The 22,122-nt window shown below is 40.7% G+C and overlaps 1 protein-coding gene across 1 annotated transcript; it reads right to left on the bottom strand.

Moving 5' to 3' along the window:
• Window positions 1-4,002: 4,002 nt before the first annotated feature.
• Window positions 4,003-6,875, bottom strand: LOC147626640 (pentatricopeptide repeat-containing protein At2g13600-like). The gene has a single exon (XM_086816708.1). It carries the CDS (start codon window positions 6,217-6,219, stop codon window positions 4,555-4,557), a length of 1,665 nt encoding a protein of 554 aa, XP_086672834.1. The 5' UTR covers window positions 6,220-6,875; the 3' UTR covers window positions 4,003-4,554.
• Between the last annotated feature and the right edge of the window lie 15,247 nt (window positions 6,876-22,122).

Raw genomic sequence — 22,122 nt, 5'->3', positions numbered from 1 at the left:
ACCCGATCATGTCGGCCCATCAACCTCAAAGCCGGTGCCACCACAAGACACCACCCGACACACTTACACCGTCATCGTTGTGCTGGCAAGCCCCCATCAACGTGCAAAAGACCTCATCTGGTCGCTCTCCAGGCAATCCACAACAAGTGAACAAGGAAACATTGGCGTCTGCATCTTTCCAGATACCCAATAAGTGTAGGTAACCACTTCACCCTCCTTTTACTGCATATGTTGGCTCCCCACTAAGTGGGTAGAGTGCTCCCCATGGAGGGTAGAGCTGGTACAACTGGGATTGTTCGCAAGTATATCATGTCAATAGAAAACCACTGAAGCCAAATTAGTTTCCACTTACAATCAAACCTTAGCAAGTTTTCAGTGTGTAGTCAACCCTCTTAACTCACATTTGTTCACCAATGGGTTTACAAACGTCAACCTGCACAATCCTTCTTACCTTGTGGTCTGTCCGGAACCCATCCTCATGGCTTTCACCGATCACATCCACAGTCTCCACTACACCCTATCAAGGTCCTCCAACATCGGATCCCATTCTTGCACACAGCCCCATGATAATACTTTGCATGAATGCCTTGGATTCTATTATCTTGACTTCTTCATTGAGTCTTGTTCTTGCTCATGCTAGTCTTCTTTCTATCCATGCAGCACAATTCTAACATGTTCATACTCACAAGGGCTACTAGCTCTCCATCCGTTTCCAGCACTTACCACTATCCCTACTAGACGGGGTGTCCTTGATTCTTCCATTCTCATGGATACCCACCTTATCGGCTAACCTCATTACACATCAACTATTAATTTCCTCACTTTGTAATTCTTCCCTTCCTTTTGTTGTCATCACCATGCTTTAAGAAAATGGCTTAAGAACCACCCCGATCCATTCAGCCATGTCTGATAATCCACCCATCGTTCGTAGTAGCTTACCACTGTCCCTACCAGACGAGGTGTCATCAATTCTTCCATTCTCATGGACACACCCCAACCTCAGTCACACCCACCTTATTGGCCAACCTTGTAACACATCAACTATCGATTTCCTATCTCAAACCATGTGTAAGAGTCAAAGAAAGTAGATAATAAAGTGTCGAAGAAATCACTATGTTGGGGTTTTCATCGGATGAAGCTTCTACATGGCCCCACCTTTTGCCCAATACCATGCACGCCACTTGCAATATCTCCCTGGACTCTCTACATGTAATAGACACATATGAGTTTTTTCTTCCTATACCTACATTGAGCCTCATCATCAATAACCCTCCAAGTGCATTTCTAGATGGGGGTGCTATGGTGGTGGCACAAGCCTAACCCATCGATTGGACCTTCCTTTAATCAATAGGACCCTTGTGTGCCTCGTCTTCAACGATCCCACCCATTTAATCCACCTTGACTCTAGCCCACATCCTTGACAACACCAAGTTCATCGAGCCATCGAGGTTGCACAATTCGCTTGCAAACTATGAGCACCACCATGCACAAATCCATTGCCATGCCTCTAACAAGTTGATCTTGACTCCCCAAGAAAAGGTATGTCAAGTAAATGTCAAAGAGAGCAACAAAAAAAGTCAAAGAGAGCAGTTGTGTTGAAGAAGTCCTTGTGTTGGAGAAGTGCACCCACACATGCACACCTTGTGCCCATTACCCGTGCATGTCACCTGCATATTTCACGATGGGCATCACAACTTTTTTTTCACTTCTCGCATCTCATGGCACCACACTTAAACATATGCATTTGCAACTTTTTTTTCACTTCTCGCATCTCATGGCACCACACTTAAACATATGCATTTGCAACTAACCTCACCAACGCCAACCCTCTAGGTACATGTTCGAAAGAGGGGACCATGGCAAGTACTAGCCAATGGTATGGCCCATCACCTAGAGAACCCTTGATCTTGAACGTATCTCCCTCAAGATTCCATGCCTATAACCTCTGCATTGACTCCACTTCACCACACCAACACACTATCTCTAGGCATCACACTTTGAGGTCTAGACATAATACCCTATCACGCTAAGACGTCTCAGACCTCCATCTCCCTATGCTCATCATTCCATGGGTCTTGGCACTCATATTCTACCAAACACAAGGTTCGGATCACTTCAACCAACTACCTCATGTTGAAGGGTCCACACTTCCACAACCAATGAAGACTTAGCATGAAGAACCTGTACATTGCCTATCACTTTTCATGCTGGACAAGTTATGGATACCATTAGGGGTGCCCAAATCTTCCTATCACCTTACCTTACATTTGGCTACAGATCGGCCTTACTACCACTTAACCTCGGTTGCCAACTCCATAGAATATCTTAGACCATCCACACCATCCATGTTCCAGTAGCAGCTTCGCCAATGACGCGAGAATGAGGTCACCATTAGGAAGGGGGATATGTTAACCACTCCATTTGTTAACATGGTTTTGCACACCTGACCTGCCATAAGGCACTTTGCTATTTTACCCATACGAATGGGCACTTAACTTTTGTAAGATGACATGGATCATATTAAGTGACCTTACCCAATGCTTAATGTTAAATAGAAAAAGTCTACGTACTTAGTGTACATAGTTGTTTAAGATTAGTATTAGTGGGGCTGAACTATTTTTTAGTTTGGTTGGCCTAGTGTGTAAACTAGTCACTTGTATATGTGTCATTTTTTATAATAAGCAATACACAATCATTTTCTTACAATAGCTCACTTGTGAGCTCTCCCTCTTTCTTCTTTCTTGCTTTTGTGCTTTTGAATCTTGCTTGCTTAATGGGGATGCACGCTAGATAGGTTTGATTATAGGTTTCCTTCTTGTAATAGTTTCTTCTTCTTACCCCACCTTTGTGAGAGAGAACCATCATGAAAACAATGATATCGTGGTTTAGAAGAGAGCTGTGAAACTACCACCCTTGCGAAGACAACAAGCCATCTCCCACTCAATTTCCTTCTTCCCAAAGAGAAGAAAGCCATTAATTATGCAATCCTTCCAAAGAAACTCAAAGAGCATCCCAACCCTGTGTTGGAGAAGGAATGAAATAAGCCAGAGTTTGTGAGAAACTTATACACTACACTAGAGCTCATCCTTGAGCAAGTGGTGGAGTACGAACCACTTACCCCGACTAAGCATATCTCTGACTGTATTCTAGAACCAATCATAGAACTAGTGAGGGAACCTCAAAAGCTTGCCGAAAGCCTTATCCGAACTTGTAATCATTCTCAAGAGGCCATGGAAAGATTCGGAGCTTGTGCCTCAAAAACAATTTCACCCTTGCTGCCATGGAGGACTAGGACATGAAAGTTGGCCTTCCATGGCTAATCATACTCACCCCAATATTTTTTCATAGGTGATTGGTGATAACTTCATTTTGACCCCATCAAAGGCACCGCCTGCTAGGACAAATTCTCAGTGCACACACATGTTGGCGAGCCCAAGCCCACCTCCGTGTGTGTAAGAACCAAATGAGCATGACTATCACCTATGGGACATAGCAAACCTCATAGCCACCTTGTCCTCAGAGGTCAAATCCTGCTAAATTCTCTGGACTTCTGAATTTTGGAGAGACCTATCCAGTTGGATGATTGGGGAACCTAAGAGCCCACACACCTGAACAACCTGAAGAGGAACCCTGCCACATTGAGCACTCAGCTTCCATACCCACTGGAGTACTTTTTTGATGTAGTTAATCCAAATAAAATAACATTTAAAATTTTCACCACATTTTGAAAAAAATATCTGAACATGCAGGGACATGTGCGCACGTGTGCGTGTGTGTGTGTGTGTGTGTGTGTGTGTGTGTGTGTGTGTGTGTGAGAGAGAGAGAGAGAGAGAGAGAGAGAGAACAAGAACATCTCTTGAAGGCATTGCAAGAGAGATGGAGAGATTCTCCTGAAGGCATTGCTAATAAGCTCAATATGGTCCAAACATTGGACTGCAACAACATTCCTTTGAGCAAAATCTTGTAAGGCTTCTTAACGGACAACACATTATTTTAAGTGCATTTTTATTTCCTAATAAATCCATGCTGAAATCACTGTTATCCCCTTCTCAACTGTCAAAATTTGGGTGTGAATCAAAAATGCACACACAAATGGCTTTTGCCAAAGCATTTGTGCAAGACATGGCTCCTGCACCATGTCAATATCACCAATAATCTCCTCAATCACACTCTCTTTCCTGGAAACAATAGATGGACTAGCACCTTGATTTGAATGGTCCGCTCGTCTATCTAAGATAAAATATGCCATAACGAAATGGCTATCGTTACAAACCCCCGTCACCCGTGTTTTTGCCAATATGCACACGTGTTCCCTCGGGCATATGGATTTAGGCACATGCAACAGCCAACTTCTCACTATGCCCACATGAAACTTTTTACTTTGCATCATCAGGTATGTCCTGTGAAACCCAGGGTAAACCTAGGGCACACCTTTGCTCCTGAATTTTCAGGGAAAACTCTTCTAGCTTTGCATGAATAATTTTGCTTTGAGGATGTTTGCTATCCCCCCCAGCCGAAAACTAATGAGCCATCCCACCAGCATCAGTCCACAAATCACTTTCTGGCTCCTTCCATGCTTGTTTTTTGAACTCTCATTGCCTCCACCTTCCTTGCAGCCTCCTGCATGCCAGCATCTGCATAGATGTTACACATACAGACATAAGCTGCAGCTTCCATTTCATCCAGTCGCACCGCCTGTTCAAATGCCTGTCTTCCAAGCTCCACATTACCGCACTTTCGACAAGCACCCAACACAGCAAGCCACATCACAACATGAGGATGGATCACTGTTTTCTTCATCATTACTACAGCCCTATCTAATTGGCCTGCACGTCCAAGAAGATCAACCATGCAAGTGTGGTGCTCAAGAGTTGGAGTGATGCCATAGGCTTCACTCATGGCATCAAAGTATGTCTGGCCCTTATCTACCAGACCTGCATGACTGCAAGCGTTAAGAACACTAATGAATGTGACTGGAGTTGGCTTAATGCCTTCTCCATTCATACTGTCAAAGATATGGAGAACGCTTGCGGGTTCCCCAAGCTGGGCATACCCTGTAATCAGCGCATTCCACGAGACTACATTACGAACTGGAAGCTTGTCAAACACTTCTTGTGCTTTTGCTATCACTCCACATTTGGCATACATATCAACCAATGCATTGCCAACAATTTGGTTTGTTTTCAACAGCCCTTTTTGTTCAATGTCAGCATGTATTTCTCTGCCTTTGTCTGTGGCTCCAAGACTGCCACAGGCTTTCAAGCTGCAAGCGAATGTGGCAGCAGACGGAGAGACACCCTGGAGTTGCATCTGTTCAAAATATTTCAGCGCATCCTTGCCACGCTCTTGATGCATATATCCTGCAATCAGTGCATTCCATGCAACTACATCACGATTTGGAAGCTCATCGAACACTTCCTGTGCTTTTGCTAGCATACCACACTTGCCATACATATCAACCAAGGCAGTGCCAACAGCAAGACTGCTTTCCAACAACCCTTCTCTTTCAATTTCAGAATGTATTTCTCTGCCTTTGTCTGTGGCCCCTATGCTGCCACAAGCTTTCAAGCTGCAAGCAAACGTGACAGCATTTGGAGAGACACCTTGAAGCTGCATCTGTTCAAAACAGTTCAGTGCTTCCTCTCCGCGCTTATGTTGCACATATCCTGCAATCAGTGCATTCCATGAGACTACATTCCGAACTGGAAGCATGTCAAATACTTCCTGGGCTTTTGCAAGTGAGCCACATTTGGCATACATATCAACCAATGCAGTGCCAACAAAAAGATTGTTTTTCAACAATCCCTTTCTGACAATCTGAGCATGTATTTCACGGCCTCTCTCCACATCTTTCAGCTTTGCACAAGCCTTCAATAAGACCACAAAAGTATAGCCACTCGGATGTAGAGAATCTGCCAGCATTTTGTGGTACAGGCTGAAACCATGCCTTGACTCCCCACATTTGATGTAACCATTAATTAGAAAATTCCAGGACCGTTTACTCCTGCACATCAACCTGTCAAAAACCTTCTGAGCATTGCACATGATTCCAGCTTCCACCAACACGGAGACTAGGTAGTTCCCGAGCGATATGTGAGCTTCCAACCCACTTTTGTGCATGTACGCATGCAAATGGAGGGCATAAGGGGCAAGGTCTCTCTCTTTAATGCACCTGCTGAAGATTTCTACAAAGTTCTCAATAGAAGGCTGGGGCAACATACCTTCTTCCAGAGAACCACAAGTATATCCTCTAAGCTAAGCATCTCCCAACCACGGCCGCCGCCTGCACTGTCGTTGATGCACTTCTTGTGCTCTCGCAGCTTTTGTGGAGCATGTCTTTAACCCAGCTTGGATTGTAGTATCCATCCATCCACAGCGACTCCTTGCTAACCGGATGCTTGAAATCAGAGGCCTTCTAGGAGGCCTTAGGGTTTGAATGTTGTGGATGATACAGAGACACGGACAAGGCTCATTCTCACTCCAAACAGCAACAGCAGCTTGCTTAAACCTTTTGTACAGTAACACTGTGGAGGCATGTGCAAAGCAAAGCTTCAATGGGCGCTCGAAACGTACACTTGAGCTACCTGCTAAGCCAACCAAACAAACGAACGAACAACAACGCGTCGAAGGTCTTCTCCGCCTCATTATAACATATGCAGTACCTACAGGAAGGACTCCTCAGGCTGCATACTGATTCCCATAAGGAAATTAAAACCGAAGGATGAAACAAATTGCCCCCTCTTGTGACTCCCCCCTCCCCTCTCTCATCCAGACTACTATTGCTTCTCTTTTTTGTTTTTTTTTTCGAGCCTGGTCAAAGCGAGCAAGCTCGATCTAAGACTCGAACAAAGAAACGCTTTTGTAAACATTGTCTCTCTCACACACATGCAATCTATAGTAGCCCTAATAAGTAACAATTTTTTGGAACACACTAATGCCATCGCTCGCACATGGGGAGAATCAAACCCGTATCTTTTGACTCTCGATCTCCAATCTTACCACTACACTATATGATGCCATCGGCATCTCCTACTATTGCTTCTCTCTCTCTCTCTCTCTCTCTCTCTCTCATGGACAAGATGTCAATTAGGGTTTCTCTTGCACCGAGCTCTCCACTTCCTCTAAGTCAAAGTTCAACCAACTTCTTCTACTTTGTGCTCCTTAGGCACTTCTTGTTAAGCCTAAGCTCTTGTCATCAATTGGCACCATGCGTCTTCGTGTCTTACCTCCTTAGTATATGCATCTTACATAAGTAAGTTAATAGAAGTGGATGATCTTGGATGACTATGTTATGAAGTGATATCTAAAGTTATTACCCTCATTAGACAATCTCAACACAATTACTAATGCCTAACTCCATAATCTCAATACAATTACTAATGTTACTCAATCTTGGATGACCATGTTATTAAGTGATATCTAAAATTATTACCCTCATTAGACAATCTTTAAATAACTAACTCTATAATCTCAACACAATTACTAATGCTACCCCATCTAACCTTGTTTGGACACTAAGCAACCCTATAGTTACCATCATATCTAAAGTACTAAATTGGTTCTATTAAGCACTTGTATATGTACGGTGTTTAGCCTTATTGACGCAGGGGTCATTAGGGGAGTTAACTGTAGTGCCCAAGCACCCCTAATGGCGGAAGCACTCCACGCTTGCACTTCACTCGATTTATCACTCTGTAGTGGTCCTTGATCCGTCAAGTATGGAGCAATGCTTGAACCGAGAGCTATGCGGGCATCTTTATTCGAGTCAAGAGATTACCTTAGCCTTTTTGAAACATGTTTTGTTGGGTGTTGCCTTCGAGCCATAATCTAGCCCCCGATGCTTGTGCGTGAGCTTGTCCATGGCATCCTCACTCCATTGTCATACCGGAATGCTCCTTTGCTAAGGGAGTGAAGGTAGAACTCTGTATGCCTAGATGGAGGTAAAAAGAAAATGTCCTTCGTCATGGTTCTCTCACACAAAAGGCAAGGAAAGAAGAAGCTAATCGGGACCAATCCGCATCCATAGGGCATACTGGTGATAAGATTTGGGTAGGTAGCTTGTCGAGGCTGTTTGAAATTCATATGCAAGGTATGTACAAAGTAGAAGTTCTTCATACAAGGCCACCTTTGGTGTGGAAGTGGCTTGGAGAGCCTTTAAATTCAGGCAGTTGGTATAAGCAGCCTGCACCCTTTCATTGGTGAAACGAGTGCTACAAATTTTGGTGATAAGATTTGGGTAGGCATCTTGTCGAGGTTGCATGAAAGGCATGTGCAAAGTAGAAGTTCTTCATACAAGGCCATCTTTGGTTGTGGAAGTGGCTTGGTTTCCCTTTAAATTCAGGTGGTTGGTAGAAGCCACACATGTTGCCTTTGATTGGTGGAATGAGTGCTAGTACCACCAATGAATGATTTGCACAGGTAGATGGCGGTCTAGACCTTCTTGGTGCACGCTAAGATATTATGCCCAAACCTCACAGCGTGATGCTTAGAGAGTGGGCTTTGTCGTGGGTTAATGTCTCCAAGGTAAGGTTGAGTTATGTTTAATTGGAGTCGAAGCAAAGGTTGAATACATTGACGCTCTTTAGAGGTACCTACAGAGGCGATGGTTCTCTAAGCCGATAGTTCGTACTATGGGCCAAGCCTGCGCCTGTCATGCACGTGGTTGGGTTGTGTTGAATTCGGAGTCAAAGTAGAGGCAATATACATTGAAGCTCTTTGGAGGTACCTATAGAGTTGATTGGTTCTCCTGGTGTGATGAATCATACCATGGTCCAAACTTACACACCCACCATGGTCCCCCCATCTAGAGATGTACCTAGAGGGTTGGTGTTGATGAGGTTAGTTGCTAGGTTCAAGTGTCCATGGTCCCCCCATCTGAGATGTACCTAGAGGGTTGGTGTTGATGAGGTTGCCAGGTTCAAGTGTCCATGCATGCTATAAGGTGCAAGATGTTTTTTAAAAAAAGTGATGCCCATAGCAAAATATGTGGTGACACAATTGTGGAAAAATGTGGGACCTTCATAGAAGTCAAAGTCTAGACGCTCTTTTCTTATCCATCGGTTCTTGGTGGGCACCTTCTCAAGGATAAGGATGATAAGTTGGAAGAACCGGCATGTGGCTACTATAGTGGGGTCAAGGAGACCTTAGTATATTAGAGGTCATTAAAGTTATTAATTCGTGAAGCTACATCTCCATGTTGGTGTGAGTGGTGTAGATCTATCAATGTATGGGAAGTTATAAACGGGCCCTTTGACTTCCTATCACACAACAATCAAGTATAAAACCAACAACTCTATAAATGATTTGGTTGGTATTCTTTGAGAGGATAAATTGGCTGGATCAAATTACTCCCTATAGAGTTTTATGGTCAGAAATGTCCTCGCATTACAAAGGGTTTTTGGGGTCATGTCAGTGTGGTTGACGACCCCAAAAACTACTACTCAAAAGGGTCAAGGCCAAGGGTCAAGGCCAATAGATCAAACAACAAGTTTCTTAAATTACACTTGACCAAAGAAGATGGGATTCACATGATGCTCAAGCTTTGGCATTGATTGCCTTGTGAGTTAAAAGGTTTATTATTCTGTATATTCACTCTTGCAAACATCCATGCTTGCTTGGAACACTCTAGAAGTTATGAAAATGATGCAAGGATTACCTATCTTAGAAGGAAACTTGATAATGAAAATATGCAAGAAAATGAGTCCATGAATAAACATTTAACAAAACTACAAGACTTGAGAGAACAACTTCTCAATACTAATGAAGTCATTCCTAAAAAGGATATGATTAACATCACCCTTAATTCTTTGCCTCCTCCTGAACCTTATCTAAGTTTCAATACTTCCCCCAAGCTTTCTTTGAGAGGAAATCCAGCCCTCATACCTATCAAGAGCTTGTTAGCTTATTATTACACGAGGAATAGTCCAAAAAGAATGTTTCTAAGAGTGATAGTAGTGATCAAGCTCTAGCAGGATAAGGGCAAGACATTTCAGCAAAAGACTAATTCCAACAAAACTTCTAAGGGGCTAAGTGTCATTCCGACGAATAGCCAAGGTTACTTGCCAGTATTGAAAGAAGCCCCACCATGCAATTGAAAATTGCTTCAAACTTTAAAAAAGGAAAAGAAGAAAAAGAAACCCAACGATGGTTTCAACAGTTCTGCCTCTGACAATTAGAGTTCCAAGAAAGAGGACTCTACTAATGTCGTTGTCCATCAAGACTTCTCACTAATGGCTATTTGCAAATGTAATCTTGAACAAAATGCATGTCTTAGTGCAACTGTCTCTGACAGTTGGTTTCTTTATAGTGGTGCTTCTAAGCACATAACTTCTTAAAGAAGCTTAGTCAAACATTTGATAGTTGGCTTCTTAACAGTGGTGCTTCTCAAAGAAGTTTGGTTAAATGTATGGGATTACATAAAGTGGTCACACTGTTATGTATGCCAATAATTCCTCTTACCTCATCAAAGGTATTAGTGAGATTTTTCTCTCTACTACAAGTGGTGAGAGAGTCTTCTTTATCTTCAAAATGTACTTTCCACCCCAGGAATTAAAAAGAATCTGCTTTCTGTGCCCCCTTAACAAGGGGAGGGGTCTTAATGTTGAATTTAGAAACAATAAATGCATTGTCTTGAACAAGATGCATGTCTCAGTGCAACTGTCTCTCTAACAGTTGGTTTCTGTAAAGGTGCTTCTAAGCACATAACTTCTCAAAGAAGTTTGTTCAAACATTTGATAGTTGGTTTCTTAGCAATGGCGCTTCTCAAAATTTTGATCAAACATATGGAGACTAAATAAAGTGGTCACACTGTTACTTGTGCCAACAATGAATCTGTTTTATGTGTCCACTCTAACAAGGTTAGGGGCCTTAATGTTGAATTCAAAAACAATAAATGCATTGTTCATGACAAAGAATAGCACAAACAATTGTTCGCTTCCCTTCTCAGCTCCAACTCTTCCTCGTTACTTTTTCTGGCCTCATTAAAGTCATCATGACATGGCTACAGCACCACCTACTAGCGATTGTTGTTTCTCATGCAAACCTGCTAATGGGCAGTTCAAAATATGATGTAGTTCACTGCTCTTGACAGTTGTTGCCTTCAAGCTCCTATGAGCTGTGCGCTTTATGCATAGAGACCGTGCTACTGTTTACTTTCCGCTTGCAGTGCACTCAGTTTGCCTTGCTTGTATAGCTGTGCTTGTATTCTTCCCAACCACGACACTTCCTTCATTTGACTGTGCGAGCTTGTTGCTTTGGCATGCAACCAAGCTTCATATGCATCTCATTCTTGACTACACTGCTTTGCCTCTTTAACCTCAAAATTGAGGTCTTCCATTGCCATCTCTTTGGCCCTTTCAAGCTCCAAAATTGCATGCTACTCCAGTGTGGACATGCATCTTAGTGTGTAAATGCATCTTCTTTGCCTCAATTAACCTCCACCATGAGGTTCTATGTGATCGCCAATCGACCACTACAAGCTCCCAATTGAGCTTTCCAATGAAGACTTAGCCAACGCTGGCTCTTGAATTATCATTCTACGTCCAAGCTTCTTCCAAGGGTGCTTTCTCCACATAGATTTCCCGCAAGAAACCATAGGTGATATACCTTATGAAAGCTTTCTCTTGCTTCCACCGAACATTACTTATCTTTCATGAGAAAACCAGCACATCCCTCCATTGATGTGCACATTCATCGGCTCCTTTTCTTGCCCACAATGCTTGCCCCTTGCTTGGACAAGCCTTACACCTCCACACATGCTCTTTGCCAACTTGCAAGAGCTTTGTGATTCACTCATCCCATAAATCAACAACCCTTCTTTACATTGAGCATTCTCCAATACTCACCAATACTTTACTGAGGCAAAATCCACAAAAAACCAACCTTCAATGTTGTATAAACTGTAATTTACACCTTCCTTGATGATGAGGCAGCGTCCAAGACTTCATCTTTGCTGAAATCTTTATTTTCAGCTTCTGGGCAGCACCATAATCTCCAAATCTTCATGGGCATAATCTCTCTCCAAATGCAATACTAATGACAATGAGTGTGCTACTTTTTTTCATAATAAACTAAAAATAACGTTTAATCAAATAAACTCATAACCAAGAAAAAAATACATAGATATTCACCATGACCAAGAGCCTACCCAAGCTCTGATACCACTCTGATACCATGTTAAACAATCCTAAAATGGGATTAATCATGGTGATAGACATAGATTAAGCAACATAATTAAGGTGGATTATACCACACTAAGAACTCCATGAGAGAGAGAGAGATTGCACACTCAACACTCAATTTTATTTTCTTCTATTGCATTCACAATGAACCATACAATGATATAGGCCTTCTAGCCTTATCCCACTTTACACATCATCATCCATGTGGCACTCCCTTTTCCACTCTTTTGGTCAACACTCACACACCATACAATATCACATGTGGCATTCTTATCTTACCACAATATCTTGCACCTTTAGGGTGCTTTCTCACATACACACATCACCGCGATTACATCTCTCAATAGTGGTGAGATGTTGGATTACATTATTTATAAAACGTTTCCCCTTGGGCACTCACCAGCTCAAAAGGACAACCAAAGTGGATAATGATATTCTCATAAAGAAACTTACGTGTAGCCACATCGTTCGCTTTTCTTAAAGCTCTTGCCTCAGTCCATTTCATGACATAATCCGTAGCTATTAAAATTTACCTTACATGGGTGCTACATGCAGCCGGATTGATACGTCCCACAAAATCAATGCCCCATTTCATAAAGGGTTCTAGAAATTAACAGGGTGCAAGGACATCATGTACTTCTTTTGTGGTTCAGTGCATCATTGGCACTCGTCACATCTTCTCACAAATAGTACACAATCTTTGAAGAGTGTGGGCCACCAATACCCCAATTAGAGTATTTTCCTTGTAGTAATATCTATTGAAAAGTGTCACTAGTAGCTACCCTTGGTGTGCTTGTTCGATGATGTATACGTATTCATCCTCCCCTGGGACAATGTCTCAATATGTAATCCTTACCTCTTTTATAAAGAGTTCCAGCAATCAATTGGTAAGGTTATGCTTCTTTAAGTAACCTACTTACTAGATCTTGCCTTAACCTCTTTCCTTCTAGAAAACAATTAGCCGAAAAGTTAACTATTTTCTCACTCCACTCTGGTATAGCCTTCACTTTAAATAGTGTAGCATCAAGTAGATCATCATCTATTCCAACTTATGCTTTACCATGGGATACACAAGATAGATGACCAGCCATGACATGTTTCTTGCTGCCAAGTCTTACAACCACTGTGAAATCAAATTCAAGTAGAATCAACAACCACCTAGTGATTCTCCCTATGGAACATGGCTTGTTTATAAGATACAACGGGGCTTTATCAACATAAAATATAAATTTGTTATCAAGAAGGTAATGCTAAAATTTCTTTACATCATAAACCATCACTAACCCTTCACACTCAATAGTAGTATAACTTATTTCAACCTCGCCCAGTTTGCCAACTTACAAAACTAATAGGATAGTCCAACTTGTGTTCTCTTGGTTGTGCTAGGATGCATCCAATGACAAAGTTGGAAGAATCAATGTGCACATGGAAGATAATCTCTCAGTTTGGCATAAGATTGGAGTGCTAACAAAAGCTTGCTTAAATGTATCATAAACTTGTTAACATTCTTCTATCCACTCAAATATCATGAGAATGTACAAGGGACGTGCAATCTTGGCATAGAAGATGATAAATTGTTTGTTGTAGCCTACATGTCCCATGAACCTTTGGAATCCCTTGTAGTTTATTGGTGGGGTTAGTTCCAAGATAATTTTGATTTTACTCTCATTTGTGAAAATCCCATTTTTTAACATTATATGTCGTAAGAGAACTTCATGTTTAACCTAGAATTACCATTTGAATGGGTTTAGAGATATGTAATAAAGTCTGGATCATTCAAATACCTTTTGTAAGTATGATAAATTCTCCTTCCATGACAAATGACTACAAGGGAAATGTTCATAATTCTATAAGCGTAAACTCTGTGTTCTATAAACAAAGGAAATTTTAGCTTGATCCTCTAGAGTAATGGAAAATTTTGTTATGCCCTAAATACCCATCTAAGAAGCTATATGCTTCTTTGCCAGCTATTCATTTGAGTATGAGTTCTAAATATGGCAAGGGGTAATGATCTTGTCTTGTTACTGCTTGACCTTCTTGAGATCAACACATACTCATAATTTTTCATTCCTTTTAGGCATAACCACAATGGGTGACACCAAGTCTGAATGTTCAATCTCATAGATGAATCCACATTTGATGAGCTTATCTATCTCTTCTTTAACAATTGTAGCATATTTTGGATTCATTGGATAAGGTTAGTGATGGACAGGTTTAGCATTTGGTACCATGGGGATTGTGTGTTACACCACCTCAGCAAGTACTCCCTTCATATCATGGTAAGTCCGTGCAAAGAAATTCTTATATTCCTTGAGGAGGTCAATGAATTCAGCTTCCTAACTCGAAGTGATGTATTTTACTATAAAGGCTAGCTTAGGGTTTTCCCCAGGTTCAGCCAAGTCAGCTTCCTTTACTTTGGCTGGACCACCATAGAGACTCCTTCTGCCTCACTTTTCAGTTTTCATATGGCATTATCAAACACTAACTTGCGGTCCCCAATTGTAAAAGATTTATAGTGCTCTGGAGTAGGGTGTAAATTAGGTATTGACTCCTAATTTTCTTAAGGTGCTTTAGCTGCAGTTTCCACTTCTTTCTCTTTTTAGGCCAACTCTCTATTCTTCTTTTGCCTAATAGAATAATTAAGCTTTGGTTTGTCATCAACATCGATTTTAGCTATCAACTCATTGGGAGAAGAGTTGCAATACATAACTTTTTGTAATTCCTCTCCCCAGTCATCAATAAACTTGCAATGTGTATCGAATGCACCAACATACTCTAACCATTGGGCAATAGTTGTCCTCTCTTGGCAGCCTTTTATGATGATTGACCGCATAGCATTTACGTCTGCATAAATTTCATGTGGTCTAGTGCTCTCTAGGTTGTAGTCACATGGGCAAGTGCAGTTTGGGTGGCTTGCATAATTGGTGCAGCTTGGGCCACTAATCGTTGTTGGGTTGGACGTAAGGTCTCTTCCTCTTTCACCCTAGCAACTTGTATTAGGGCTTCTAATTCTTGCACTTCCTCTTCGGTGTCCTACCATCTAGCAGTAAGGTTTGGGCAAGGTTTTGATCTATAGGCATTGGGTTGCCATTCAAGATTGGTCCTATGTGGATAGGTATTTCCACATGCATGGGATCATGTGTAAGGCGACATTAGGTGTGGCCTTAGAGCTAACCTTAACTCCCTTATCCCCAAATTGATATGTTGCGGCCTATCAAGCTAGTGGCAGGTCTAGTGTTTATTGTTTGAGTGGGGTTTTCTTCCCCTTAGTTCAATATCCCTTCCATTGACTCAAGATCAAAGGAAGTGTCACTACTTGTTGAGAGTCTCAGGCCATGTACCACACTAAACCTCATTCCTGAAGAGAGTCCCAAGACAAAGGTGGGTTTATAAGAGCCTGATTGGGTCGACGTAGTTTCCTCTAAACCTATCTCTAAAACGTGCCCAGATCATATAACAACATATCATTGTAAGGCTATTTTAGGGTTAGAAAGATGTTTTAGATTATTTTTGTTTTATTATATTTTTAATTTATTTTATTTTTAATCCCCGCCAAAGTATGTCTAAAGTGGGCTTTAAGCACTACCAGATGCAAAAGGAAATAATGCACTTTTTTCTGGCCAACCAGTTTCCTATAGTTGTGGGTTCCTTCTATATAAAATTAAAAACTTTGTTGGGTCTTGTATAGGTTGCACCAAAATAATCGCAACAACCTAAAAAAGATATTTGGTAAGTATGTGGACGCACTTTTAAATGGCGGCAACGATTTCTTTCATTTTTCCTTTTTTCTCTATTTTTTCTTTTTATTTTTTACTTTTTGACTTTCTCCCCCTTTTGGATTTTGGGTCCATCGTTTTATGGCCAGATAGTTTCCTAATTAGCCCATGTATATTAACTCTAACCCGAAGGTTTGTAGATTTATGTAGAATTTACAGATTTTGTCCAAATTTTGATACCCTCTTACTCTACCCGATTATACCTTAATCAATAAATTTCCAAGTGGAGAAAGTGGTTAATCCATAAGGAAACACAAATATAGAAAAACAAAAATGAAAATGATTCTTGTCCTAGAATTGAACTTCGACTAACCAAAATGAAAAAAAATGAGAACTTTGTTAATGATAAATTGAACATAAATTATAAAGATAGTAGAAATGCAGATATTGCAAGAAACACATCAAGTCATTCTTTTGAATAAAAATAGATTACTATAAACTTCCACATATTAACCATTTCTAAACATTTCTTTGATTTTTGCAGAAAACAAGCTTTCACAAGGGCTTAGCAAGAGAGAGAGGACCCAACAAATAGAACCAAAAATGAAGGGTTTCACAGCCACAAAACTCTATGTGAAAAAGGACAAGGTGGATTTGCTTGTTGTCATTCTCTATGTAGATGACATGTTAGTGACCGAAAACAATGAGGATTTCATTACAACCTTCAAGGCCAACCTTGCCTCAAACTTTGAGATATCAAATCTTGGTCTTTAGCACTATTATTTGGGTATACAGTTTATACAGTAAGATGATGGTATAGTTATTAAGTAATCTAAGTACATAAAGTCACTACTCAAGCGGTTCAATATGAATAGTTACAAATCTATCTCTACACCAATGAAATCTAGTGTAAAACTTAGTCTTTAGGATGCTAGTGAACCATTTGACATAACCACTTATGATCAAGCTATTGGATGCTAGTGAACCATTTGACATAATCACTTATGATCAAGCTATTGGATTCTTGATGTATTTGTGCAACTCACGGCCAGACATATAGTATGATGTGTCACAACTTTCAAAATTCATGCATTGCCCTCAAGAACTAAGTATTGTGGTATGCAGTTAAACATATCTTTCAATACTTACAAGGCACTCAAGATATTGGATTGTTCTATGCCAAGGAGGGTGGGTTACAACTACAGCCTGTGCCTTCAATGATTTTGATTGGGTAGGCAAATATGATACATGACATTCCACATCTCGAAATTGTTTCTTTCTTAGAAATTCATGCACATTTTGGCTAAGTAAGAAACAACCAACTATGGCAACCTCATCTTGTAAAGCTAAATAAAGAGCAGAATTCATTGTGATAGTTGAATGTGGTTGAGAAGATTGATGGAGGATCTTTATGTCCCTCTAGACACCCCTATAGTCAAAGTGTGATGGTAGTTCTAAATAATCCTATCTTCCATGCGAGGACTATGCACATTGAAGTATATTATGACTACATTTAGAGAGAGATTCCATGCTAGAGAGAGAAATTTGATCTATTGCAGTACACATGACAATGTGGTAGATCTTTTCACTAAAGCCTTATCACATAAAAATTTGAGGCCTTGTGTAAATCTTTGGGCCTTTTCCCTTTCAAAGACTAATCTGCAATCTCTATAAACCTCGCATTTTTATAATAGAGGGGTTTGTTAGATATGAGGTCATGCAGTTATGCCATGGGAACTTTTGTTAGATATGAGGTCATGGAGTTATGCCATGGGCACTTTTGTCCCATTGAGGTTTTCCCCATGGCCATCCAGGTGTGAACGGGTACCTTAGGGTTGTGTTCATTTTATACTTCATTGTACCTTGAGCTATTTCTCCTAGTAAACTAGCCTTCTACACACACACTCTCTCTCTCCCTTGTGTTCTATTCAATATATAAACATTGAGTGAGTGAGTGTTTATAGCTTTGCTATTTGCATTCTATGTCAAATTATACAGACTGAAATGGTAGGTAATGATGTATTTGGGATGCTTTCCACTTTGGATAACCTTGATGGGACTAACTACCCTTTGTGGTCATATATGATGCATCGTGTAGTATTGGTTGTTAAATGGCTTTAGAATGGTGTCATATGGGCATTGAGGCATGCCCTATCTCACTACCAGCACAAGATAGTACAAGTACTTTGGATAGTGATAGTAGTTCAAATGTAACGATGGTATTTGCCGACACCTCCCACATTGGAACAAGCTTTGGGAATGGCACGGATGCACAAACACTTGCATTAGTGGCACTTTCAATAAAAAGAAGCATTATTGCTCATATTCGCTCTAATCCTATATAGGGCATTAATGCATGTGACTAGAAACTAGTAGTGTCTTCATCTAATGCCACCTCATTGTTCCATTGCCAGTTCTTCAACGAGGTGAGAGTATAGTACACCCATATATATGATCCAAATTAGCCAATACCTACATGACCATCCAAATTAGCCAATAACTATGTGACCACCCCCATAGATCCTTGTTAGACATATGAAACATACAACTGTTAATCCCATTTTGGATTAACAAATGTGCTCCTCCATTTGAGGACATTAATAAGTGTCATGCAAAGGCAATATAAAAGTTGTACATTATGAGATATTAGCCACCCAAGGCCTTAGTTAGTAAGTTTTGGGTGCCCAAGTGTGAATAAGGGCCAATGGTATATAAGGCGTTTTCTCATAATGAATGGACACAATCCCCCTTTGTGCTATGAGAGTTCTTGCTTTTGTCTTGAGAGAGAGTACTCTAGCACATGTGCCTTCTTTATACTTGTATGCTTGTGTGGAGAAGTGAGAGAGAGTGATTGCCTTGTGTGGTGGTGTAGCAACTTCATGGTGATAGTGTAAAGGTGGAGCTTGGAGGATTGGAGGTTCTCAAGTGAGCTTGGAGACCTCAAGGGACACGAGCTTGAAGCATTGGTAAGTGCCCTACAACAGTTGTGTTCTATTGCTTCTTCAAAAGGTGAATGCATCAAGTTCCTTCTTGGAGGTGTGGCAGCCCATAATAACAACCATCTTGGGCATCATCCATCCATCCTAGTAAGGGTCCATCCCATAAGTCACCAAAAAATTTTAGACTTTTATTATTTAACCTCTTAATAGTGGCTAAATCTAGATGAGCCAGAGGGGGGTTGAATCTTTGAGACCACCTGATGGTCAATTGACAAAAGGAGTTACAAATAGATTTAATACAACCATTCCATTCAGTGACTCCCATGACACCTTTCCTGGCTTGGCATAGAAACTTGTAGGTTGGGGATTTTTTTTAAAGAACAAAAGAAAATACTTTATCAATCCAAGAAAGACCTACCCAAACCCCCTTGCCTCTAACTTCAAAATCTTCCACTATTATTTTTGCCATCCTAGTCCAACTTACTTCTTGTTTTATAAACTTATGAAGAGAGGAGCTCAACCTGGCTTTAACATACGTAGGTAGATGAAGTATGCCGTCTCTAGGTGGACATATTTTATCCCAAGCCCACCAAGCTAGGCCCCTATTAGTAGCCTTTCTTACATTTCTCCATAAGAAGTCCCAATAGGGCCTATCAATTTAGACCTGAGAATTCTTTTAAAATCAACAACAACTAGGGCTAGGTACGTTAGGCATTCAGCACAGTATTTATAATGTCCACCCTTAAGTGAATTCTCCATAAGAAGTCCCAATAGGGCCTATCAATTTAGAACTGTGAATTCTTTTGAGATCAACAACAACTAGGGCTAGGTACGTCAGGTATTCAGCATAGTATTTATAATGCCCACCCTTAAGTGAAAGGATAAAATTGTTACTTTCCACTTTCTAAGTTTACCCAAAACCTTCTTAATTGCCCAGTTAGCCAAGTCCTTGTACAAACATCAATTCTAATGGGTGCTACCAAGATATGCCCCTTATGGATAACCTAACACCCCCATCTTGTAAGATAAATATCCTCTTCTTCAATCAAGCTGATAATTTTGAACTTGAAGATGTTGCAGTTGGAACCTAAAGCTTTGGCAAAGGATTGGACAATATTGAGGGAAGCTCTCACATTATCATTGGAAGCTTGCACGAAAAGCAAGGAGTCATCACCAAAGCATTGTATAAGTAGCTTCTCCCCCCTCTGTAAATTCAGCCCACCGATCAAACCTTGAATCCTCTAGGGCAAGTATCAAGGGATGAGTGGCTAATGTAAATAGTAAAGGGGCAAGGGGACAACCCTATCTAATTGACCTGCTCTAATGATCTCAAATCCTCCAACCAGAATGCCACTAATCAATAGATGTGAGTAAGATCCTGCACACAGGGAATAAATTATAATAGCCATTCTGTCCCCAAACCCCATCTTTTCCATAACCTTGGAGATGAAAGACTATTGTATCCTATCATAGGCTTTTTCCAAATCAAACTAAAGCATGACACATCTTTGATTAGTCACACTTGCCACTTCCTTCCCCACCACCAAGGCATCATATATGTTATCATAGATTAATCTACCCTTTATAAAACCATACTACCTTTTAGAGACTACTTCTTGGAGGACTGGGCATAGTCACATTATTGCAGTAGCCTTAGCCAAAATTTTGTAGAACATAATCAATAAGGTGATGGATCTCCAGTGGGGGAAAGAGTCATAAGCAATCACTTTAATGATCCCTTCTTTAATATTTATGTCCAAGCTGATCCCTTCTTTAATATTTATGTCAAGTAGTCATGTTTTACAAAAGCCCTATTACATGCCTTTCCAACAATATTCTGCAAGGGTTGCTAGAAGCTCAAGAAGAATTCCATTGATACTGAAGTATGACACATCTTTGATTAGTCGCACTCCCCACTTCCTTCCCCACCAAGGTAGCATATATGTTATCATAGATTGATTTTCCCTTTATAAAACTGTATTACCTTCTAGAGACCACTTCTTGGAGGATTGGGCATAGTTACATTACAGTAGCCTTATCCAAAATTTTATAGAACATAGTCTCAAATAAAGTGATGGGTCTCCAATGGGGGAAAGAGTTACAAGCAATCTACTTAGGGATCAGCTTGATGATCCCTTCTTTAATATTTATGTCAAGTAGCCATGTTTACAAGAGCCATATTACATGCCTTTCCCCAACAATATTCTTCAAGGATTTCCAGAAGCTCAAGAAAAAATCCACTAATAAACCATCCCATCCTAGAGCCTTTTCCCTTCCTAGCATCCTCAAAGCATGTAGAAGTTCATCAAAATCAAAAGGTCTTTCCAACAAGGTGGCTCTACTAGGTGGAACACGCTTAGGAATTAGGTTAAGAAGATAGTTCTCGACTACAAACATTTCATTCGAAGAGTCCTCCTTCAAGCTTAGGATAGAACCCAAATACTTAACCCACTCATTATACTTAGCAATCTGCTTTGGCTCTTACAGAATGACTCTTAGTTCATCCTTCACCTGCCCCACCACATCCTTACCTTTAAAACTCTTTCAAAGTCTTGTAGAGAAATATAGATGGAGATTTATTATTAAAAAAGGAGTATTTTTTGGTTGTCCCACTTCCCTCTAAAGCCCTCTTCTCATCTTGTTTAGCCATTTGAGCCTGACAACAAGCATACTCTTGAACTTACTTGCCAAATAAATCCCTTTCTTACCTCTTTTTTTGGAGTTTAGACCATAGAGTCTCAATAGTTTCCCTTTCTACCCTCCTCTCATTAGCTCTCAGTTAACCAACATACCTAATGGTACCCTGCATTTAATTGGAGAACCACTTCCAGGACTCATTGATCAGACCCCTACTATCAAGCTTCTTGATTGCTTCTTCAATCAATCTCACAAACAGGATGTCCTTTAGAAGCAAATTATTAACCCTCACCTTCCTTCTTTTGGGATAGTCAGCAAAGTCCTTCATCCTCCAAGGGGACTATTTCCAATTCCATACCAAAGGCATAATGATATGAAAGAGCAAAGCTAGGAGATACACTGATTTGAATGGTATGAGGGGCCCGGTTGGCTTCTTGATGATGACTAAAGAAGATTCTATCTAATCTGGATGAACAGCTTAGGTATTGCACGCTAAAGTATACGTGTCCAGGTTCAAAGCCCCAATCTCCAAGCTCCCTACCATCAATCAAACCTGATTTCCCTCTTAGATCATCCCATTTTCACTTCTCACTTCCCATTAGAATTGTGTTGCCCCCCCCCCTTCCTATCTATGTGTCTCTCAACCATGTT

This window comes from Cibotium barometz, chromosome 22 (assembly GCF_041138505.1).
Source record: "Cibotium barometz isolate CiBa-2024 chromosome 22, ASM4113850v1, whole genome shotgun sequence".
In the NCBI taxonomy this organism is placed as follows: domain Eukaryota; kingdom Viridiplantae; phylum Streptophyta; class Polypodiopsida; order Cyatheales; family Cibotiaceae; genus Cibotium; species Cibotium barometz.
This window is presented reverse-complemented; position numbering and strand designations above follow the sequence as displayed.